The 20,911-nt window shown below is 36.0% G+C and overlaps 1 protein-coding gene across 5 annotated transcripts in view; it reads right to left on the bottom strand.

Annotated features, from left to right (window-relative positions):
- The window catches only part of LOC105829382 (QRFP-like peptide receptor), an 81,141-nt gene that overhangs the window by 8,553 nt on the left and 51,677 nt on the right, over positions 1-20,911 (bottom strand). For all 5 annotated transcript variants that reach the window (XR_003626497.2, XM_028193277.2, XM_028193278.2 and 2 more), the window contains 6 exons: positions 19,185-19,306; positions 12,701-12,824; positions 9,425-9,630; positions 6,283-6,397; positions 5,656-5,816; positions 872-1,033 (listed from right to left, as the gene is read on the bottom strand). Coding sequence is in view for 4 of the 5 variants with exons in the window: in XM_028193277.2 (XP_028049078.1) it covers positions 872-1,033; positions 5,656-5,816; positions 6,283-6,397; positions 9,425-9,630; positions 12,701-12,824; positions 19,185-19,306 (890 nt within the window). In the remaining variant the exon portion in view is untranslated. The remainder of the gene's footprint in view (positions 1-871; positions 1,034-5,655; positions 5,817-6,282; positions 6,398-9,424; positions 9,631-12,700; positions 12,825-19,184; positions 19,307-20,911) is intronic.

Raw genomic sequence — 20,911 nt, 5'->3', positions numbered from 1 at the left:
GCTGCAAAGCTCGCAGTTCAATACCGACGCGCGAAACGGTCTCGAAATTCGATAGTATACAGGACACCACGATGCAGGGGGAGGGGGATATATATATATATCTATATCTTTCTTTTCTGTAACACCGCGTTAATTCGAGTGAGTTTTTCGATGCGAAAATGAATCCTCTCGTATGCGCTCGTAAAAGCCGACGTAAAAATTATCATCCGGCGGGAAATATATTTTCAGCAATAAAAAGTATAATTCATAGTTCCTCGCTCATTATTTAACGAGCGTAAAAATTACCGGTTTGCGCGGGCGAAAACTTTCCCTATGGCGCGCGTGCAGTTTTCGTTACTGAAGGATTTTATTGCCTCCAAGTTGTTACCGTTTGTTAAGCAGTTTGGCAGCTCACAGGTCGTTTTAATATGAATGCGATCGTGCACTTTCAAATTAAACAAAGCGTTTTATCGCATAAGCACGAACACGCTCGAAGTTCACACTCTGCGAGGTCTAAGTTTTTCGAGAAAAAAAAAAGATCCTCAACGTCGGTGCTTTAATTAAACTTGCATTTTTCAGCAGAAACAATTGCCGTGCGTTACTAAAGATCAGAATTCTCATCGGGAAAAGTCAGAGAGGGGGGAGGGACGCGACTTCCCGAGGATATTATGTGAGAATTACGGCTAACATATTTTAAAACGCTGCGGAGAAAAAAATTGCCGGTGCTCTTATCTCTTTATTTTATGAAATGATATGTGAAAGCGCCACGGTTACGGGCGTACGTTTCGAGAGATCGATATAGGGGCGCATTTTCACTCTCCCTGCGGTTGGTTTTCGTTTTCCCCGACGATGCACCGGCGCTATAGACACGGTGTAATAAGCCACGACGTACCTTACGCTGGTGGTTCTGGTCTGGCTGAGACTTGGGTTCCTCGTTACAGACGGCCGGTAGCCTCTCCTAGGGCAGCAAATCCACCATCCGCCGCAGGCAGCCGACAGGAAGTTGTCCCTGAAGTGCTTTGACATGAACCCGTAAACTATCGGGTTTATACAGCTGCAATGCCCACATGGATTAGATTAGAGTCACGACCGTTGGGAAGGAAAGTCGCGTTAATCGCCGTGCCGCTAAAATGCGCAAACCACGTCGCGTTCGGGGCGGGCGGGCGATCGCCTGTAAACCCACGGCTGTGAGCACGTGCGTACGAGTGATCGCATCGGAACGCGAAATTAAATCCGCGGTTTAAATCCGGAATGCGACGCGGAGCTCCTGCATTTTCCTGTAGTCGACATTTCAGAATGCAAATCTAGTATCGACTATTCTACCCGAGATGCCCCCAGGTGGTCAACTTTTTCGATGCAAAAACAAGAAGAAAAATCGCGGTCGATGTTCCACGAGAAAAGAGCAAAAGATGCCTTTACTTTTATTAAATTTATTTATATATATTTATGTATATATATATATAATATTTATTAATTAATTTTATCATATTGATAAAATATATAATTATTAATTAAACACTAATTACAAGATCTGTCTCCCTCTTTATCCCTATGAGCTTAGGATAACCTAGATATTGGATAGCTAAGATACCTCGAGACCTCGAGATAGTCAATCCCGTATTCCCAGAAGTGAGCCCTTATGGGCTTTACCTTGACATAATGTAATACAATGCAATTAATAGTCAAGTTAATGATTAAGATGCATAGATACAATTGAAATTGAATAGTATCGCATATTATGTAAATTTCACAAATTCATAAATTTCGAAATACATGTTAATATAAAATATATTAATTGTTTAAAAAATACAGTAATAATTATCGTCAATTGTACCATAAATATTTTAATAGCACATTTCAATAACACATGCAGATTAGGTAATGTTAAAAATTTCAATATAGAAATGTTGAATTCGTAAAAGCTTTAGTTTAAGCTCCAGTTATAACCGATTAAAGTTGATGAATGGAACTGCGCGCTCAATTTTGTAACTATAGCTGCACGTGTTCCAATCTGTCACTTGTTATTGATTTTCACGACTAAGATTGATTTTTACTTGCTCAATTAATTTTATCGTTTAATTTCTCTTATTTGAAAACATTATACAGATCATAACTGACAATATGACAAATATTGTAAATATATATTAATATATATATATATATATATATATATATATATCGTATATATATAAATAATAAATTTTAACAAATAATAAAAATAATCGAAAAGAGCTATATACATTTAATCTTCCTTTCTCTCTAAAATCTGCCAATAAATTCGTGATTCAATTCTATATTATACAGAGATAAACAATACATAAATAATAAGATGAAAATACAATATTATTTCCATATAATATTATTTAATTCCGTTTCGATTTAAATCTATTTGGACTCTTTTTACTTGAAGACAATGTTGAGTATTTGTAACAATTTAGTGTCTAAAAGATACCTAATAATGTTAGAATTACAAAACATGTGTGACAAGTTTACATCCAAATAACACTAGACAAATCTCATATTCATATGTGAAATTCATGTTTCTCAGAGTTAATGTAAAGATTTTCGCGAAACTTTAGACATTGCAAAAGCAGAAGATGAGAGAGCTAAGTTGGATTTAAGGATAAAACTAGCATTTCGAAATTTGCATTAAATAGAAGCAAAATTTGTTGATAACTATTAAGAGGCTTAACAGCTATTGAACTCATTACACGTTCTTGCTGTTATTATGAACTTTAAGATTGTCCAACACAGATATACACATGAGGACGTTTATATCCATGAAACCACAATGCCGAAGGCAGCTCGAACTTGAGTAAACTTGCCAAACTCTGCCACCGGAGGTTTCTCTCCGTTCGATGAAGAAAAGTTAGTATCTACTTTAAAATTTGAGAGAGTATACTCCGCCAAACTTATAACAGTTATAACCAAATAGAAAATGATAGGGCACTTTTATAAACGCCAGTTTTTGCATTGAAAAACTTTTTATTAAGAAAAAAAGATATTGTGCGTATGTTCCTCTGTTAAATAAGTTTTGCTTCAAGTGTCTGAAATGTAAACATAATTTAACGCAAAAGTCTAATTTTTCGGAAAACAAATTTTTATGACAAAAAATGATGTACATAAAAATTAATGCAATATAAGACAACAAAAAATTATTTTTAATTTATATATTTTATGCAAACCTAAAAGATATTAAACTTGTGTTATTTCTAGATAATTTAGTAATCTAGTAATTTAATTGTATTTCAATAAACTTTTTTAACGTATTAATTAACAATTTAATTTTCCAATTGTCAAAATACTTTTCCGTAATCAATCTAGTATCATTGTACTATTGTACTATTCTGTTCCAAAAAATTCCAATATCCGTAATATTAAAAATATTATAATATTATAATAAGGAAAAGACATCTCAATAAAAATATGATATGAGATAAAACAAAGTACTCGAATGTACTGCAAAGAGTATTATGTTTATGAAAAATTTTTATAATTAAAAGTTTTCGTATTTAATAAAGAAGCAAGCTTCTGATTCGCGTTTATTTAATTATAGGTTATTTGGGCATTTTAATTAGTGTACCACATTTCTTTCCAATCACACCTTCATTCCTTAGCGCCGATTTAATTAAAAGCTGTCAGTTATTTTAATTATAAACGGCAAAATATAAGTTTTTAGTATTAACTATCTCAATAATTAAATTCCAAATTAACATCTGCTAAAATAAACTCCATTTAAGAGATATTAATTAAAACAATAATAAAGCACTATAAATTCACTAATACTTTTGCAAGTTCTAATGTTAGATATTTCCTTTTTAAAAAATCTATTCTAAAAAAAATTTTTGCTCTGTTAAAAGATCTACACGCTAAATTTATCAAAGAAATAGTTCCTCAAAGAAGTTACCAGAAAGGCAGCAAAAAGGACTTTCGTGTGTGTGTGTATGTGTGTGTGTGTGTGTGTGTGTGTGAAATTAAAGATAAAATTAAATTAAAAGCATAAAATGAAATTGCTCGAAAAAAGTGAGTCTTTTTCGTGTAAGGAATATCAATTTTTTGGAGAGACGCGAGCAAAAGTAATATAATTTCTTTATTAAAAGGATGAAAGAGAAACTGCACACGAAGCGGAGAATGCAATGTTTTCTCGTAACGAGTCGAATCACTTCAATAATATGCAATTTATCTATTGCACCCGACGTTATTCCCTGGCAGCATCACGACTTGTTAAGCTAATCAAAGGTCGTTATCAAAATGACACACGGCGTATTCAGCAGAGGTGGCTATTAAAGTTATCATTCTATATCGTAAAAAGCGAGCGACACGAGGGAAAGGAAAGGGGAGGAGGGAAAGTGACACGCGCGTTTGGTAAAAATAATGCCGCACGTGTCCTCGTTGTCGCAATTCAATACGGTGATGATTTCAAAATCCTCATTTCAATCGCGAAAACACATCGCACCTACGCGAGACAATTCCCGGAATATAATGAAATGTATCTAAATACATCAATTGTAAATTCGACGCTTACTGTTTTCGATAAATCAATATAATTCGCAGCGACCGCATGGTATTTGCTTGCGTTTAACATCAGTATATGTTGTATGCGCGTATGCAAATATTACTGCGTGAAAACCGCTAACAAATGTCGCGGTTTGTTACAAATTATATTTATCCGTCGAAAAGATCAAATGCCAGTTCCACAGCCAAAGTATTTGAGGTGTCTTCACGCGGTGCCAAGTTAACGTCTTCGATCGACATCTGTCGCAAAGATATTTGAATTCGCGGAATTGTGAATGCGTTGCGTACATTAAAAAATGTTAAAAAATAACATCAATTAAATTTGCCTCGATAAATGCAATTCTCTATATAACGAACAATTCAATAATGGTAGAAGAAAAGTTATAAATATGGAGAAGCTGTGCATCTCTAAATATATCAAGGTTTTGCAAATGTTGTCCTCGACGACCATTTTGCAAATTGATAAATGACATCTGTCTATGTAATGTTTTCTGAATTTCATTAATTTTAATCATAAACCTGTATCTTGTTTCCTGCATCCGTTTGTTGTTTTTGACGATTGTAAAATTCTTATCAATACATATTAATGTATTCAGTAATTCCCGTTTATTAATATTTCGAACATAGTACTGGAAAAGCATTCGGAATAACACACAAATGCTTTTAAAATGTAAATCGGGGTTAAATCGTGACAAATATAAACAAAATTATTTTTAATTTGCAATTCTTACGTATTTTTAATTTCTGCGTGCCACTGCACATTTCTATATCGTAAATATAACAAGAAAACAAAAAGTGAAAATTGTACCATGGCAAAATATGTTAAAAATATTATCAAGAAAAGAAAATTTTATACGATTATAAATTGCATAACATTTCACATCTTTCCCGTCAAAAGTAAATGCTTTAACAAAGAAATAAAATCTATGAAATGTATACCTCTTTTTATGCAATTATATACCAGATTCTGCGCTATCTGTTTTTGCGGCTGACCATCAAGCAGGTTTTTCTACTTGTAACGCAAGCCCGCAAACGACTCCCCGGAGGCGATAACCTTCGTGAAACGGCGATCACGTAAAAGTAAGATCACGGTACGTGTGAGGTCAGTTTTAGATTGACGACTCCCCGGCGCTTAATTTTAAGTCGAACCCGAGGCGTTACCTGTTAAAATAGGCCATCAGCTGGAACGCGGTATTGAGATGCTTGTGCATTCCGCCCTTGATGCGCGGCAAGTAGCCATAAGCAGTCAGCACGTTGTCAACGAGCATCGGGGCCCAACAAATAGCGAACAGCACAACGACCGCCACCAGCATCTTCACCACCTGTTGGCCAAATTGCCGCCGTTCGGAGCTGGTTAGAGCTGCTTTCCGGCACTTACGAAGGGAAATAGAGGGAACATTCTAATATACTTCAACCGTATACCGAATATGACCCGACGTTTACTGAACAACGTGTGGTCGGTCCTTTCCCGAGTAAGTAAAGCTCGGGGTGTATTTTCAGCCCTACTGGTTTAATATCGACTACGATTTACGGTCTCTGAAAGCATCCGCAATTTTATCAGGGGCATTCATTCGGAAATTGAAACGTAATTTTGTCCAAAATGATTCTAAAATTTATTTATATATTATTCTTATGACGACTTATGCAGAACGAGATTCATTAGAAAAATAATAAAAAGATATTTTCTGCAAGTGAGTTAAGAAGTCATTTAAAAATATTAATTGGATTTCTGTTAAAGTATCAAAATATTTTTGTGTTCACAGAGAAAGATTAATTAAAATCTCAGACCTGCTTCATTGTTCGTGATTCCTCGTCTTTCTCATCCCGGCGCGATTTCCGCTCGTTTCCGCCCTGCCGTTGTGTCATGGGAATAGATTCTGTATCCGCGCTGTTTGGATTTAATCTGAAACAGATTAAAACTTACGCTCTGATTATATGTGAGATAATATTGCATGCCAATTCTGTCTGCGACGTGATTCACGTGATAGACAGATAAAAAGTAAATGGACTATTCGCAAACCAAACCTCAAATAAAAAGTACAATTCCATACAATATTAATTTAAATTTAATTTTAACATCCTAATATCAATCTAGCTTTCGACATAAAAAAATTTGTATTAATTAATTTTCTTACAATTAGTTTTGACCAATGTTATTATTAGCACTTCCGACTATGCATTTTTTTTACATAATAATTTTATTTTAATATCCAGAATCACACGACGGATGAAATCGTTTATGAGAAAAAGTGCCCGAACTTTTACCGAGCGCTTCGCGTACACGCGAACAACGCGTTCATCTTGGCAAGATATTGCATGCGTTAACCACGTTATGAGTATACTCCACGAAATCTCTCCTTTGATCTTGACAGTAATATTATCTCCGGGAATTTCTCCGAGTTAACCGACATATTAAAGACGCAGCGCGAGGGAGAATATTCTAAAGTAGCGACCTCCCCGCGATCGGAAGCGTTAATTTAATGTTCCAAAAGTGATGGCAATCGATAACACAAGAATGCATTCTCCTATACAATCTCCTACGCGTCCTACGCAATTCTCCATAGAAATCGTCGAGTCGCTTTAACCGGCAAAAAAAAATATATCTCCGTCCAAGTAATTGAGATCGATCTGTTTCTCAACTAGATGTAGACGGTTTTCTCGAAATAATATAACTTTCTCCGAATAAACACGAGTATAATTTTCATTAGTCCCGATACGCAGAAGCTTTTTTAAGACTCAAGTGAATCTCTTTCAGAACACTGTTAAATTCGTAATGTCAAATTCCACTCACTTTGAGTTCGTCATAGAAACGCCACTGCTCCTATTAATTCAAAAATTTTAAATTTGACTCAAATTTTACCTTCTATTTACTATTTACTATTTAAAATGCAAACATTAATATAAACACTGCTTCGAAATTAAGCAATTTAATCACAGAAATGGGTTGGTTAAACGCGTTGTTCTCTTAACTGCATATTTTACGTTAAAATAATGAATTTTGACATACGTTAAGAATAACAAAATGTAATTTAACTCAAGGAATTCAAGTAGTTTAACTCAAGGATTTAAATCCGACTCTTTAATACTTAACAGCGCATATAGAAATACATTTCGAGATATTACGGAATGCGTTATACAGCCTGAAGAAATAACTTTCATAGAGGCAGAACTTAGAGGGGCAATTTGAATCTCTCTCAAGATACGCCCTTCGTTTATCAGCGGAGGATTCGCTAAGATTTCTCGAGATGTTCTTAAATATATCGAGCCGCCTGAAGACGCGCACTCAGACGATGATGTTTCACGAGATACCGGGAGACGGCGAATTGAATCAAGCCGAGTCGTAAAGTGCAAATGCATTTGCCATTATGTCTGCCCCATCGCCCCTCGATCTATTTCAAGCGAACCGCCCGCGGGCTACATACTTTCCAAAGAAACACTATGAACAATGCGACCGCGTCCATTACCAGAAGTTTGCTTCCCACCAGAATCAAATATCACTCTATGTACGCGCACATATGTAACTAATGATAACAAACAATGAGAGTTCCGTGCAAATAAAGTTCTCGTCTCCCGCAATATTCCCCGCGTACGCAAAAAGGAGAACCGGCGCTTCGACTGTTGAACGTGCGATTTATTCTATCGTCAAGATAAATTAATTATACCATTCCAACTACAATTATTGATTGGGAAATTGTTTAGCAAACAATCTGCTCGTAAACTTCCAACTCGGTTCAGTTTACTAACCTATACCTTCCTCTAATTCCTCCTTGGAATTTACTATTCTTAGAATTTACTTAGAGCCAACTTTAAATTACAACGCGGAGAAACCTTAGAGATTTAAGATTTATCTCATCTGCGAAAGTATAAGTTCTGTCGATCGCGAGATAAAGTTATGGCCCGCCCGGAACTGTAAGAACGAATTGCGTGACGAGGGATCCCGCGATATTATTATTGGGACGGGAACGCGCAAAATGCGTTATAAATGGAAACGCGATCTTCTTCATCGTATCTTATCGTCGACCTCGATATGAACTCCCACCGCGGGCATTCGGCTATTCAATTGCAGTTTTATATCAGATCGCCGTCTCGCGTCGGAATGTTCATCAAATGATAAAAAGAGTCGGTGCTTTTTTTACTCCCCCCTTCCCTTGCGGCAAATAACTAATGTCCGCGACGAGGTAATTGACATTTCATATGGCCAGACGGGAAGCAACAACGTTTCTTGATTGCTGTTATTGCACGGAAAAGGCAAATAGCAGTTTATGCGTCCATTTATGGATTACTCCGTGTCCGCGTCCACGTAATACATACATACGCGGTATAGGCGGACGTCGCGCATAAATTAATGCAATCGGATTCACACCGATTATTGCACACGGTAGAATGAGCAGTGAGGGGGAATTCAATCGTTTAAATTTCCATACGCGCGTTTGTTATTATATATATTTCGCTGGAAAGCATTACCGCTGCTAAAATTTAATTGATTTATTTCCATTACCCATTTCATTGTAATAAGCCGTCGATAATTGAAAAGATCTTATTGCTTTCGACGAGGAGGCTCTGCAAATGCATGAAGTTGTACCAATTTCCAAAGGTAAGATCCCTCCGCGTCGTTATCGTTTTGCTTTTGCACAACTGATATTTTTTATATCAGCTATTTGCTTTTTCTTCGTTTTTTCTTATTTCTCATTTTTATTTATTAATTCGGTTTGTGGCACAAATTTAATTGTATTCATTTTTCGAGACTATTTATTAATAAAGTGACGTGGATATTGACCTTCAAAAAAAAATTTAATTCTACAATCATTAAATTTGATCTACTTAACTTTGAATTTTTCGAGGATAAAGAGGAAAGAATTGCGTTTGACGTTCAACTCAGAAATTCATGAAAGCTAAAGAAGAAAATGAGAAACGAAATCTCCGGTCTTACGCGTGTCGCGACGTCATGTGATACCGGCGCTTCATAACCCGCCAGATCTCCCAGCAGATGCTCGTGTAGCAGAACCCCATGATGATCAGCGGTAGCACGAGAACGACGACGAGCATGTAGACCTCGTGGGCCCGCCACAGGAGCCCGGCCTCGGAGTCGCGCACGCACCAATAAGCGATCCACCTCAGCCCGACCTGCTTGTGCGTCTAAAAAAAGGAAGATCAGAATTGATGTGAATAAGAGAAGAACGAAGGTCACGTGCCCTTTTTGACGCAAAGACGCTTAGCGACTCGCTCTCTCTCCCTCCCTCCCTCTCTCTTTCTCTCTCTCCCTCCCTCCCTCCCCCCCCTATCTCTCTCTCTCTCTCTCTCTCTCTCTCTCTCTCTCTCTCTCTCTCTCTCTCTCTCTCTCTCTCTCTCTTTCTCTCTCTCTCTTTTTCATCGCATTTATTAAGCCGTTAGACAGGCATTTACATATGCCAAAGCGATAAGATTTTTGCCGGCATATATAGAGCTTTTTATTACTCCCTCGCCTTATGGACCCTTAAAAAGGATCAGCGTCCGCCTCCGTACTTTATTAATCCTTCACGACGTGACTTTCTTTCGAATACGACCGGATAGCAAGAGAATCGTATATGCATTCAACGTATCGCGAGAATCGTAATGGGATATTTTCCGAACAATTTAAATTTATGAAAGAAATTGTGAATGTATACTCCCTTCTTTTTCTAGAGAAGAAAGTAACAAATAAAATCTTAATTGAAGCTAAGTAAAGAACCATCTCGATTTTCAACAGGGAATATCAAACAAGGCTATTATCACTGATCCTTTATGATAACAAGGACCAAAATGTACAGGAGTCTGTTATCTTTTTAAACAGTTGTCTTTTGACGAGAGATTCAAAGAAAAAATCTCTATTAATGTTCGATAAATACTGCAAATATATACGAGAAATTAAAACGTTGTCATTATTTCAAGATATGACGAGATTATATAATATGAGAGTGTATTTAAATAAACGTTAACGTAGCGTGTACACGCGTTGTTTGTTATTTCTCTTTATGAGTGTAATTCGTTAAAGCGCTTTACGGAAAACAAGAAAGTATTTTCATTCCGGACGCACTGCATTTTCTCTTTCGCCGCGTTTTATTTCAGTTTTATATTTAAACTTTTTATTCATAACTTTTTTTTTTTCATAACTGCCAGGCCTGTGCAAAAATTTCATTTCCGTCAATCCTTCATTTACTTCCTCACAAGAATAAAGGGATAAGAGTCTTCCATACGAGAGGCTTATTCACTTGAACCTCAATTCCAAAACGCATCCTCGTAGAAAATAGTTTTTGCGTCCCGATTTGCGTCACGATTACAATCGGTTTATCTCCGACGTCACAGGAAGATTATTGGATATCGTAATATCAAATAGGAAAACGTTGCGACAAATAAATCGCGTACAACCCGCCGCATATACACAACTGACATTTTTCATCGCTAAAGTAAAAACGAAAGCTTATACTCCAGTGAGAATAACCTTTCATCGGAAAACGAAATCTTCTGAACGGCAATTAAATATATCAAGCAGAACAGCCTTTATCTCTGTAAAATCCAATTTTCGTCAGCTGCAATATCATTCGGTCGTAAGAGTGTGTGAACGATTCAATTAACGAAAAATTTTCTAAAAAAAATTAATTTCAAGCTCGATTTAAAAGAATTTAAAATTTCAGGTCGTGTTCGTGTCCTGCATTTAACGCCAATTCGCGTGGATTAACTCGAGATAACGTTGCACCAATCAATTTTTATACGAGACATACAATACTCGTGCGTAGGGAAAGATTAAACAGCATGCTAAATGCAGTATACATGAAAAGAACGGTTTTACTCAAGCATAAAAATTTAGCTAGATACAATTCTAAAAATTCTATTAAACCATCAAAATAATTGTGAAAAATATTCAAGTATGACGAATAGCTGCAAAAAATTTTCACACTCAAGCGTCATTTATTTTGATGACCCAACAAAATTATCTTCAAATCTGTATTTTGCGAAATTTTTTGATATTTTAGTTTCCTATGTATATATAACTACACAGAAAAAAAAGTAATATAGCCAATAACATATGTGATTGCGAGCTGCCAACTACATAAAATATTCCATAAAATAATATTTGCTATTAATTCAAGTACAATGTTGATACTGCAATAGCATATATTATTGCATTGAGTATATCTGTAGTTGGCAGCCTGCAACTACATATCTCATTAAATATATTACTTTTCTTTTCAATGTACATGTACTACATTAAATGTAGTAAATACAGTTTTTTCAACACAGACGATTCTGAAACGTTCAGAAGACAATAGGAAGCATTAAAGTTTTATCTGGAAGTGTCGCAAAATTACGGGAAAAGTTTTCGTCAGGTGAAAATCCAATCACGTCGAATTCCTTTGAACCTTTCCTCCGGCGCGACCGATGATCTCGGCTTAGCGGCTTATCTTTTTAACGCTACTCAGATAAATCGGCGTTTATTAAAGTAAGTGGGCGGGATGTTATCAGCTTTATCGGACGTGCAACTGCAGGGGGTGTATCATTCTCGGATTTCCGTGGATATACATTGCACGCTGCTTTCCAGAGCGAAATATTGCGAAGTGTCATGTTGCGATAGACGATAATGCGGAAGTGACACGCTACGCGGAACGGAATAGCAAGTGATCGACATAAAGTTAGACAGACATATCGTTTCGGACTGCGTTCAATTAGAAATCAATCGCTCAAAGGCAGGCGGAGTACCGTTCGATCCCGGGCAAGTGCTCGAGTTTAATTACACTTCTGCAAACGTATAAAGATTCTTTTACATAAAAAAAGTTACACCAAATGCCTCAGATCTGGAGTAAACAACCTGAAACTTTATTTATGTGAGTTGCAAATCTTTCCCCGAGTACGAGTTGGTTTGAAATGAGGTGTTGGAAACTGCAGGTCATTTCTTTCTTCAATTTTCAAAGTCAACTGTCCTGTGATATAATTTTTAAAACAATTTTTAAATAATGATAAATTAAATGTTTTTATCCATTAGACCTACTAAATATAAAAATAAACAGCAGAACATAGCGTCATAATTAATTTCATTGTTTCGTGTTAATTTTAATAACAAAACTTCGCTTTTTATGAAAGTTTTATGATTACAATTTCGAACTTATCGAAATGTTTAATTAAAACGGAGAAATTTATGAACAACGAGAGTTTTATTAAGACAACGCTGACTACAAGTTAAGAACACGCGTACCTGTGTAAACATCATTGGTATTCCCAGCAGAAACGCCGCGATCCAAGTTATGATCACAATCTTACGAGCTTGGCTTATGGTGCACATGTACTGCGCTCTCATTGGATGCACTATCGCGTAATACCTGAAACAGCATCAGAATTATTTCGATAATAACAAAAGAGATAATCCTCCCCGGTTCTGAAGAACTGTATTTCAATACAGTAAGATAATCCTATACTGTCATATAAAAAGTTATTAGACACTTCCGTGATAAAAACAAACATGGAAATAAACTTTAATAAAAATGTTATGCACATATTGACGTCGAAAAATAATATTTAATAAAACGCGCTAAAAAAATCGGCGATTTTATTGCATCAAAATTTTCAGTAACAAAAAAATATGGCACTGCAAAGCACGATTGTGAAGTACCTCCGAGCAGCTTCATATATCAATAGAAAAAGAGCTTCATATATCAATAGCGATCGTGACGATACTATTTCTAAACATGGAGGCTTTTTTCCAAAGCGCTTTGTCTCGACTTACTACGGGGTAACGTTTCTCGCGAAATGGCATTTGACACGGGCGCGGATATATTAATTTAAGTATACTTCATGAACATTCCGCCTGCAGCACAAAAATATAATAATCTCGAGAGTATCGCATGACGCGGTGTGAAAAATTGTGAGCGAACGCGCAGTATTTCATTCGCAGGCCACGTCGATGTAATATTCCCGGTCGAAATGACTATATCTTGAGATAATCATTATGCGACCAAAGTGAAATCCGAGTGGCTATCGACCATTTTACATAACAGATATCGAATGTTCATTTAATCAATAACTGCGAAATGAAATGAGACATTTCAATAAATAAACTTAATAATTGCTAATTAGAAAGAACACAAAAATTTACAATACAAAAGATACGTGTGATAGATCCTTTTATTCCCGGAATATTTTTTCTTTGAAGTGAAAACAATTAAAAATATTTAGTTATTATTTATTTTTTATATCTCACTTTTACTATGTTATTATTTTAGCGGCAGAAAGATTAATCTCCGTTTCGCACATGCACTGGCTGTTTTTACAACCTACCTTTTTTTATATTGATATTTTCATCAAGCGGAAACTTTCTAAACAAGAAATCTCTTGTTTAGAAACTTTTGCTTAATGAAAATATCAATATAAAAAAAGTAGGATATAACAGCCAGTGCATGTGCAAAACGGAGTACTTTTAAAACAAGACTCATCGAATTAAAAACATTTCGCTGTAAGTCCTGTTTTAGTAGAGAGCGAAAAAATTAGCCGCACGAAACCGCATACTCGAATCAGAAAGCATCAAAGGGACAAAGCCAGTCCCTTCGAACTTCAGCCGATGCGAAAGAAAGAACGCAGAAATATAATAAGCTGGTAGAGAAGGGACCGAATCGCGTAATAGGGCGGAAAAGCGGTCGAAGCATTTACGCGGCTGCATTCTGTCGACTCCCGCCGTCGTGCATTTTCCGCCGCGGTCTCTTTCTTTTTTATTCGCGTGCTACGTAAAAGGCTACCGAACAGCCGCCTCCTTGTTTTCGGCGGCGATATTATCGCCGTCGTGAATACAAATTGTCGTGACCGATGTGCCGGAGAATCAGACGGCTCGCCGATAAGGGCGGCGAATGAGTCGCGCCAATGGAACAAACGACAAGCTATCGCTTGACTTTTTATCGCCCGCAAACCGTTCGCGTTTTATGACCGCGCGAGATTGCCGCCGATGCGAATATCGTTTCGCGTTTCGAACGACTATTTTCTCCCGGTAGCGCGGAGGGGTATTATGTTAAGGATGTCTCTGAAACGTCGACGCGAGTGATTCCGCATCGATTTCTGGATCAGGTTCCCCGAGTCTTTCGTTGTTTTTTTTTTTTGCGAAGAGAATAAAAAATTGAAATCAATTTCTTCGAAGAGATCTCGGTAAACATTCGGTACTGCTCGTAACATTCTCGAGTAGTACTCGCTTCAATCGTTTACAGATTCGGCATTACGAGAAGCATCATCTTTTTCCAATGTTAAAACTAAAGATTAGAAATTACACATACAGAGAATAAATATCAGCCAATAAAGTATAAGCCTGATAATAAATTTTAAAAAATATACGCAGGATAATTTCTATAACTCGATCACTTAGATTACTTAAAATATCTGTATTGTTTATAAGATCAACATATCCTATATGATTGAATTTATTTCTTTTTTAATCACGTTAGTACACTAATAAGAATATCCTCAATTTAGAAAAATATTGAAGATTAAAACGTACGTGTAAAAAACAAGGGCAACTATTTCATCTGTTTGACGTTCTTCTAATTCCATGACAATAACTCAAACTTCAAAAATTTAATACGCTTTATTACTCATACTTTTCAATTATACAAAAAACGTTTTAAACGAATTTAACGTATATAATACGCGCACATCGAACTCTGCAGTGCAATTTGCCTAAAACGCTTTCATATAAATGCGACCTGTAAAAAGAATTTATGAATAAGTTTATTACCTTGTTGAAACGCGGAGATATACTAGCAAGGCAATCTTTATACACATCAAGACAGCTTGTTTTATTCGTTCAAAAAAGTACTATAAATCATCAGGGAAGGGAGAATACGATCGATTAAGAGTACCCTGTACATATTCCTTGCATTTGACTTTGCTTGTAGCATTATACCATTGTTGGATGTATCGTATTGTTAGACTACTGCTAAAACTAGTGGTAAATTAAGCTTCCTTAAGCTGCTTACGTGTATAGGATCAAATTGTTGCGTTTCAACGTTTCAGATCTATTCGAGCGCTGTTAAGGAAATTAAGCGTTGCAGATTCAATTACCAAGCAATATATTGAATTAAAATTGCTTTAAGAATAAAATTACAATTAGCGACGCATTATCCAAAGCTCGTGACTCCAAATTTAATGTTGAGTTTAATTATAATAAAAAGCGTTAGAAACTGATTCTATTGCACTCATTTTAATTACTCATCAATAAGATAAAACTTCGTATAAAACGAGGTTCTATATAACAATAATAATAAAATTATTACTTTATCATCATTATTGTTATTATTATCATATCCCATTATTATTATTGAGAATTTTAATTGCAAATATATAGATACATTTCACAAAAATTATTATTAAGAACATGTCTCGCAATTAGTTCTCGCAAACACTTTCCCTTACGCAAATAAACTTAAAGTTTTCATGGCTAAGCGTAAATCAGTACTGAGAGGGAGTAAGTAATGGTTTTTCAATTTTATGGCGGGTTATAAGGGGAAAGTGTTGTTGCGAAGTTGGTACGATATAGCGAGCACTATAAATAAAAGAAGTATCTCCGTCTGCTAGCAGATTTATGAGTCTCGGAACTTCATGACGAAACTGGGTTGCATGGAATCCTGACACCGTGGAAACTTACTGTTTCATTTCGCAAAGTCGCCTTAATTGCTGCGTACTCTCCTTCTCTCCCTCCCCCCATCTCCCGGAAAAAAGACTGAAAACTGCGAATCTTAGTGTGTTTTATATGCAGTTCCATCTCTTCTCTCTATCTGAAGCTTTACACAGATTTTTGCATAAAAGAATTGCGCGAAACAAGCAATGATTTTAAGTTAAGTCCGCTCGCTGCAACTTATTACTCCCTAAATGCCAGCACTAAGGATCAATCTTTGTATTAAGGAAACAGAATTATATAGAGTGCCCCTAGTTGTTCTTTTAAGTAAAATCTCATCGACATCGCTGCGGGTCTCCTTGGAAAACGGGGGAAAGAATAAATCCGATAAGGGAACAATGAAGAAGACAATAAAACGATCTTATAATTCGATTTTGTCACTTGAAAGATCGAGCGAGACATTTTTTCTGCAAACGATAATTATCGGATTACGATATTAGACAGAATGACCCGAATATACGTCCGGAAAAAGAGAACAAAACCGCACCCGAGAACCTTCCTTCGCGAGACTCGGGAGATTGTCATCCTTGGATTAGCGCCAAGTAGAGCGGCCGAGTTGCTGGGCATCCGTGGCGCCTGTTGTAATTGCTACACTCGCTCCGCGGTTCTTTCACGGAAATGCAACAACCGTGCCAGACGTTTGCCAGAGTTGAGTAATTAATCTTATACCCGTGTATATGTCCGACGGCGTCTCGATATCGTCGGGATGTCCCGGGTAATCTCGTTTAACCCCCGCGGGACGACGACGAGGAACCCGCGTCAGAACCTGAGACGAGAAACGTCAAGACGGAAGATTCTTTTTACCGCTCCTCCTCAATTTCACAAGGATAACATGAGGCCAAAAGGGGCAAACGTCAGGCAGTGATCGTCGTGAGCGAGTCATCTACGTGAGCGACGCAAAGTTCTCAGATTAACGATGAATATTCAATTTCAAAGTGTTGTCACGTGACTCAATCGCGAGAGAGAAGAGAGAGAAAAAAAGAGAGAAAGAAGAATCTAGATCGTTATGTGGGATGAATACGTTGCCTGAGCGAAATAAAAGAAGAGCGATCGGAAGTATCAGTTCCTTCCGGTGGTCCTCGACGATCTCTTGCCAGATCGAAAGAATCACAGCTCTCCTTTAAGCCACGTCATCCCCACTGGAGCAACAACGAGAAACTTTTTGTTAGTGCTCCGTGTTTCTAGAAAAAGTTGCCGATTGTTGCCCGAAGTTTCTTAAAAGTTTCGATTTGCCGACAATGTAAGTTGCATGTGTTTCCAATCGAAGTGACAAATATGAAAAGAAAATGAGAAACACGCGTCAACAAGTCACAATAAAAACAAAGGTTCCTTCAGTATAAAAATTCAATTGTCAATATAGTCCAGCTATCAGACGCAAGAGTCTCTAATAAAAAAAATCTTTAATAATAAAAGAACAAAGTGAGATTTAATTACCAAGTTAATTAAAAAATATAAGAAATATAAGAAAATATGAGAAATATAATGGATTTCTTCCGATAAAAAATATAAATGCAGAAACACAAAATAATATACTTGAAAAGAAATTTCTAAGGTTGCCTGAAACAACCAGAACAGAAATTAAATTAAAAAAAATTTTTTATAACTTTTAGTCGTACATTCCACTTTTTTTTTAAACTAATGTGGAACAATATAAAATGTGCGATAGATTCAAACAGCATTACCGCAAGGTTTGTTGTAATATTATGATTATCAATGTAGAATTGTGAAAATTAATAAAATTTTCTTTTACACGTATTTTTGCACGTTTTTAATGTTCAACGTGACATCGGATCCTGATATATCCTATAAATGTGATCCTCTCATTTTATAAATTTTCCCAGTCTTTCTTTGATTTTCTGCGAGATACTCCAAAATATAATGTCTCCAGGCCTTTTTTAACAGGACATGAAACTAATTTAATATTATATGCAACAAAAAAAAAGAGATTCGATGATATAACTAGTTATTACATACATTATTTGTGTATAACATGATACGGTGCGTAATAATATTGCGGATTAACAAGTCAAAACTAGGTATACCAATTAAATGTTAAAATTCTATCTCTACACGTTAGACAGTATTACTTTGAAATTATGTAATTTAAAAGTTAGCGAATGTAATCTACAATACGAGGCATAAAACGACTTTATTCGACAGTTAAAAATTGTTACCAATTTTTTGTGATTTAATAAGAGGACCACGTGACATTGTATTACAAAGTACTCTCGTATATTTTCGTGACAATTTATTTGATTGCATACGATGTTGAAATTTCTACATTGCTTGCAATTGATCTGTACACACACACACACACACACACACACACACACACACACACACACACACACACACACACACATATATATATATATATATAAAACATTTGTTATTTAAAGCCAGATTGCATATTCATTTTTTCGCAGAGTTTAATATTTTTCCATTAATTACGTCAAATTATAAAAACAGTTTATTTCACACTAATTTTCACATCATAAATTTTTAACAAAACAAAAAAAAATTAAAACAAATTAAATAATTAATTATTACAAAAATTATTTATACTCCATTTATTAATTTAATTTAACGTGATATTTAATAAAATAAATATATTTAGAAAACAATAATATTTTTTAATAAAAATCGTTATTCTCGTATTGTTGTCATATAAACATTTAAAGCCTCACTATTTTTTCATGCAGCACTTTCTCTGAAACGTATGCAATAAGGATACGTTTCGCTTGCAAGATTTTCTGTGTGCAATTTTACATATGCAATTTTAGATCAATCCTTGATATAAATTCAAAGCGATGCCAATCAGATCAATTTATGCGATTCTTGTTATGACCAACGACCAATTTTACACAAAACTGTAGCACGTGCTAGCCTTGTTGACTCTCGAACGTTCGAAATCCTTTTTCAATATCATCGATGCTCAACTGACCCGCTTGCGATTTATATACGATCATAATAACTACGACATACAATCGATCGACATCGCAGGAACACGATATACAAGTTATCTCACCTCTCTATCGACATCGCAGTGAGGGTGACGACCGAGCAGATAGCCGACACGCTCTGCATGTAATGCACCGCTTTGCATAGGAAGATACCCATGGTCCACGTGTAGGAAAACAGTTTCGCTATCTGCAACAAAGCAATTACAATACATGAATATTCGGAAGAGAAAAGCAAAGGGACCTCCGAACCCTGAAAGTTTCTATCTATTAAAAAAGTTTTCTGATTATACACTTCATGTAATTATAGCGTAAAGCATGTAAATTGTTGGATAGTGTTGCAATATCGGCATTGAAATCAAAGATGAATAACTATATTTCATGTATGCATTTCTTCCTAGAAGAGAAATAATCTAGAAATTATGTTTCTTTATCTCTTTCTATTAAGAAACTATTTTACATTGTTGCGTTCAAAAAAAGATGTTTTCAAGATTTTTTCGTCAAAGATTTAATCTTGTTTTAATCTTTAAGAAACCAAAAGTTTGTGTAAGACAATTTCCAATTTTTAATATTAATTCTAGATCAACTAATGCCTCATATAAATTGAGGTTTTTGTTTTAGTGACTCTCGATCATTTCCACTGAGAAAATTTACATCGGATACTCTGATAACAATAAAATATACCATCATAAAATCGATTACAATAACTACTTTAATATTTTTCTAAAAATAATAATCTTAAAAAGTAGAATACGCCCTAAAAATTTTGCGGGAAGGGCGCGAGATTGAACTATCGATTTATCGAGGCAATTGCATAATGTTATGCACGCGATGCTAATCGCTACTGCGCGTAATATTGCGTAAGCAGGTAGCATCGAGCGGTTAACCGATAATACTTCCCGAGATGTAATTCGCGCGTTGCTCTCGCGACAATTAAACGGCCTAGCACCGTGCAAGCATACGTACATACACGCGCTCGTGCGCGCGCTCACGCACGCACGCACGCAAGCACGCAATTACACTGGCCGAAATCTCGCGCAGTCGTGGAGCAGAAAGGGGCGCTTTAATCCGTCAAATAGCGCCGTAATTGCACCGGAATATCCGAGTAAGAGCACGCACAGGCACGTATGCGATGCACTCCGAAATGCGGAAACCTGAGATTTCCTCCGCCCTTTCCGGCTTATCCCCCTGTCACTTCTCACAAATGTATGTTTCCGGCGCATGTAATGCGATTTAAGGCCTGGTCTACAATAGCTGGAGAAAGCATGAAGTAAGAAGTAAGAGTGAGGTAATTTCCTGTTAAGAAAAGCAGAAGTAGGAGTAAGACGAAATGAAAATAATTTATTTCGCTTACGCCCTTACGCCAGCTTTCTTACACTGGATTAACCCTTTTACACCTAGTCTTACTTCTTACTCCATGCTTACTCCAGCTATTGTAGACCAAGCCTAACAGTCGCCGTTTGCCAACCGTACATACAAGACGATACCGCGCGCGGAAAATGATTAATGAATCATCGGGAGAAGCGTCCATTCTCGGTTACAAGGTAATACAAACTAATATAAAACCGCTTTAATCCCAAAATAATGAGAAAACGAATAAAATAGCTATAAAGTGGGGGTTTATTAAAAATAACAGAATGTTCATCAATCTTACATATTGTCCTCTCTCCCTCTTTTTCATTTCAAAACAGAAACTAAATAATTTATATCTAACAAAAAGAATATTTCTCTTTTTCGACCTTTTTATCGCAAAAAAATGTTAATTTTACCTGTTCCTCGCGTGTAAATTAATCAT

Source organism: Monomorium pharaonis, chromosome 9 (genome assembly GCF_013373865.1).
Source record: "Monomorium pharaonis isolate MP-MQ-018 chromosome 9, ASM1337386v2, whole genome shotgun sequence".
NCBI classification, from domain to species: domain Eukaryota; kingdom Metazoa; phylum Arthropoda; class Insecta; order Hymenoptera; family Formicidae; genus Monomorium; species Monomorium pharaonis.
The sequence above is the reverse complement of the archived record's forward strand: the minus strand, read 5'-3'. Positions and strand labels throughout refer to the sequence as shown.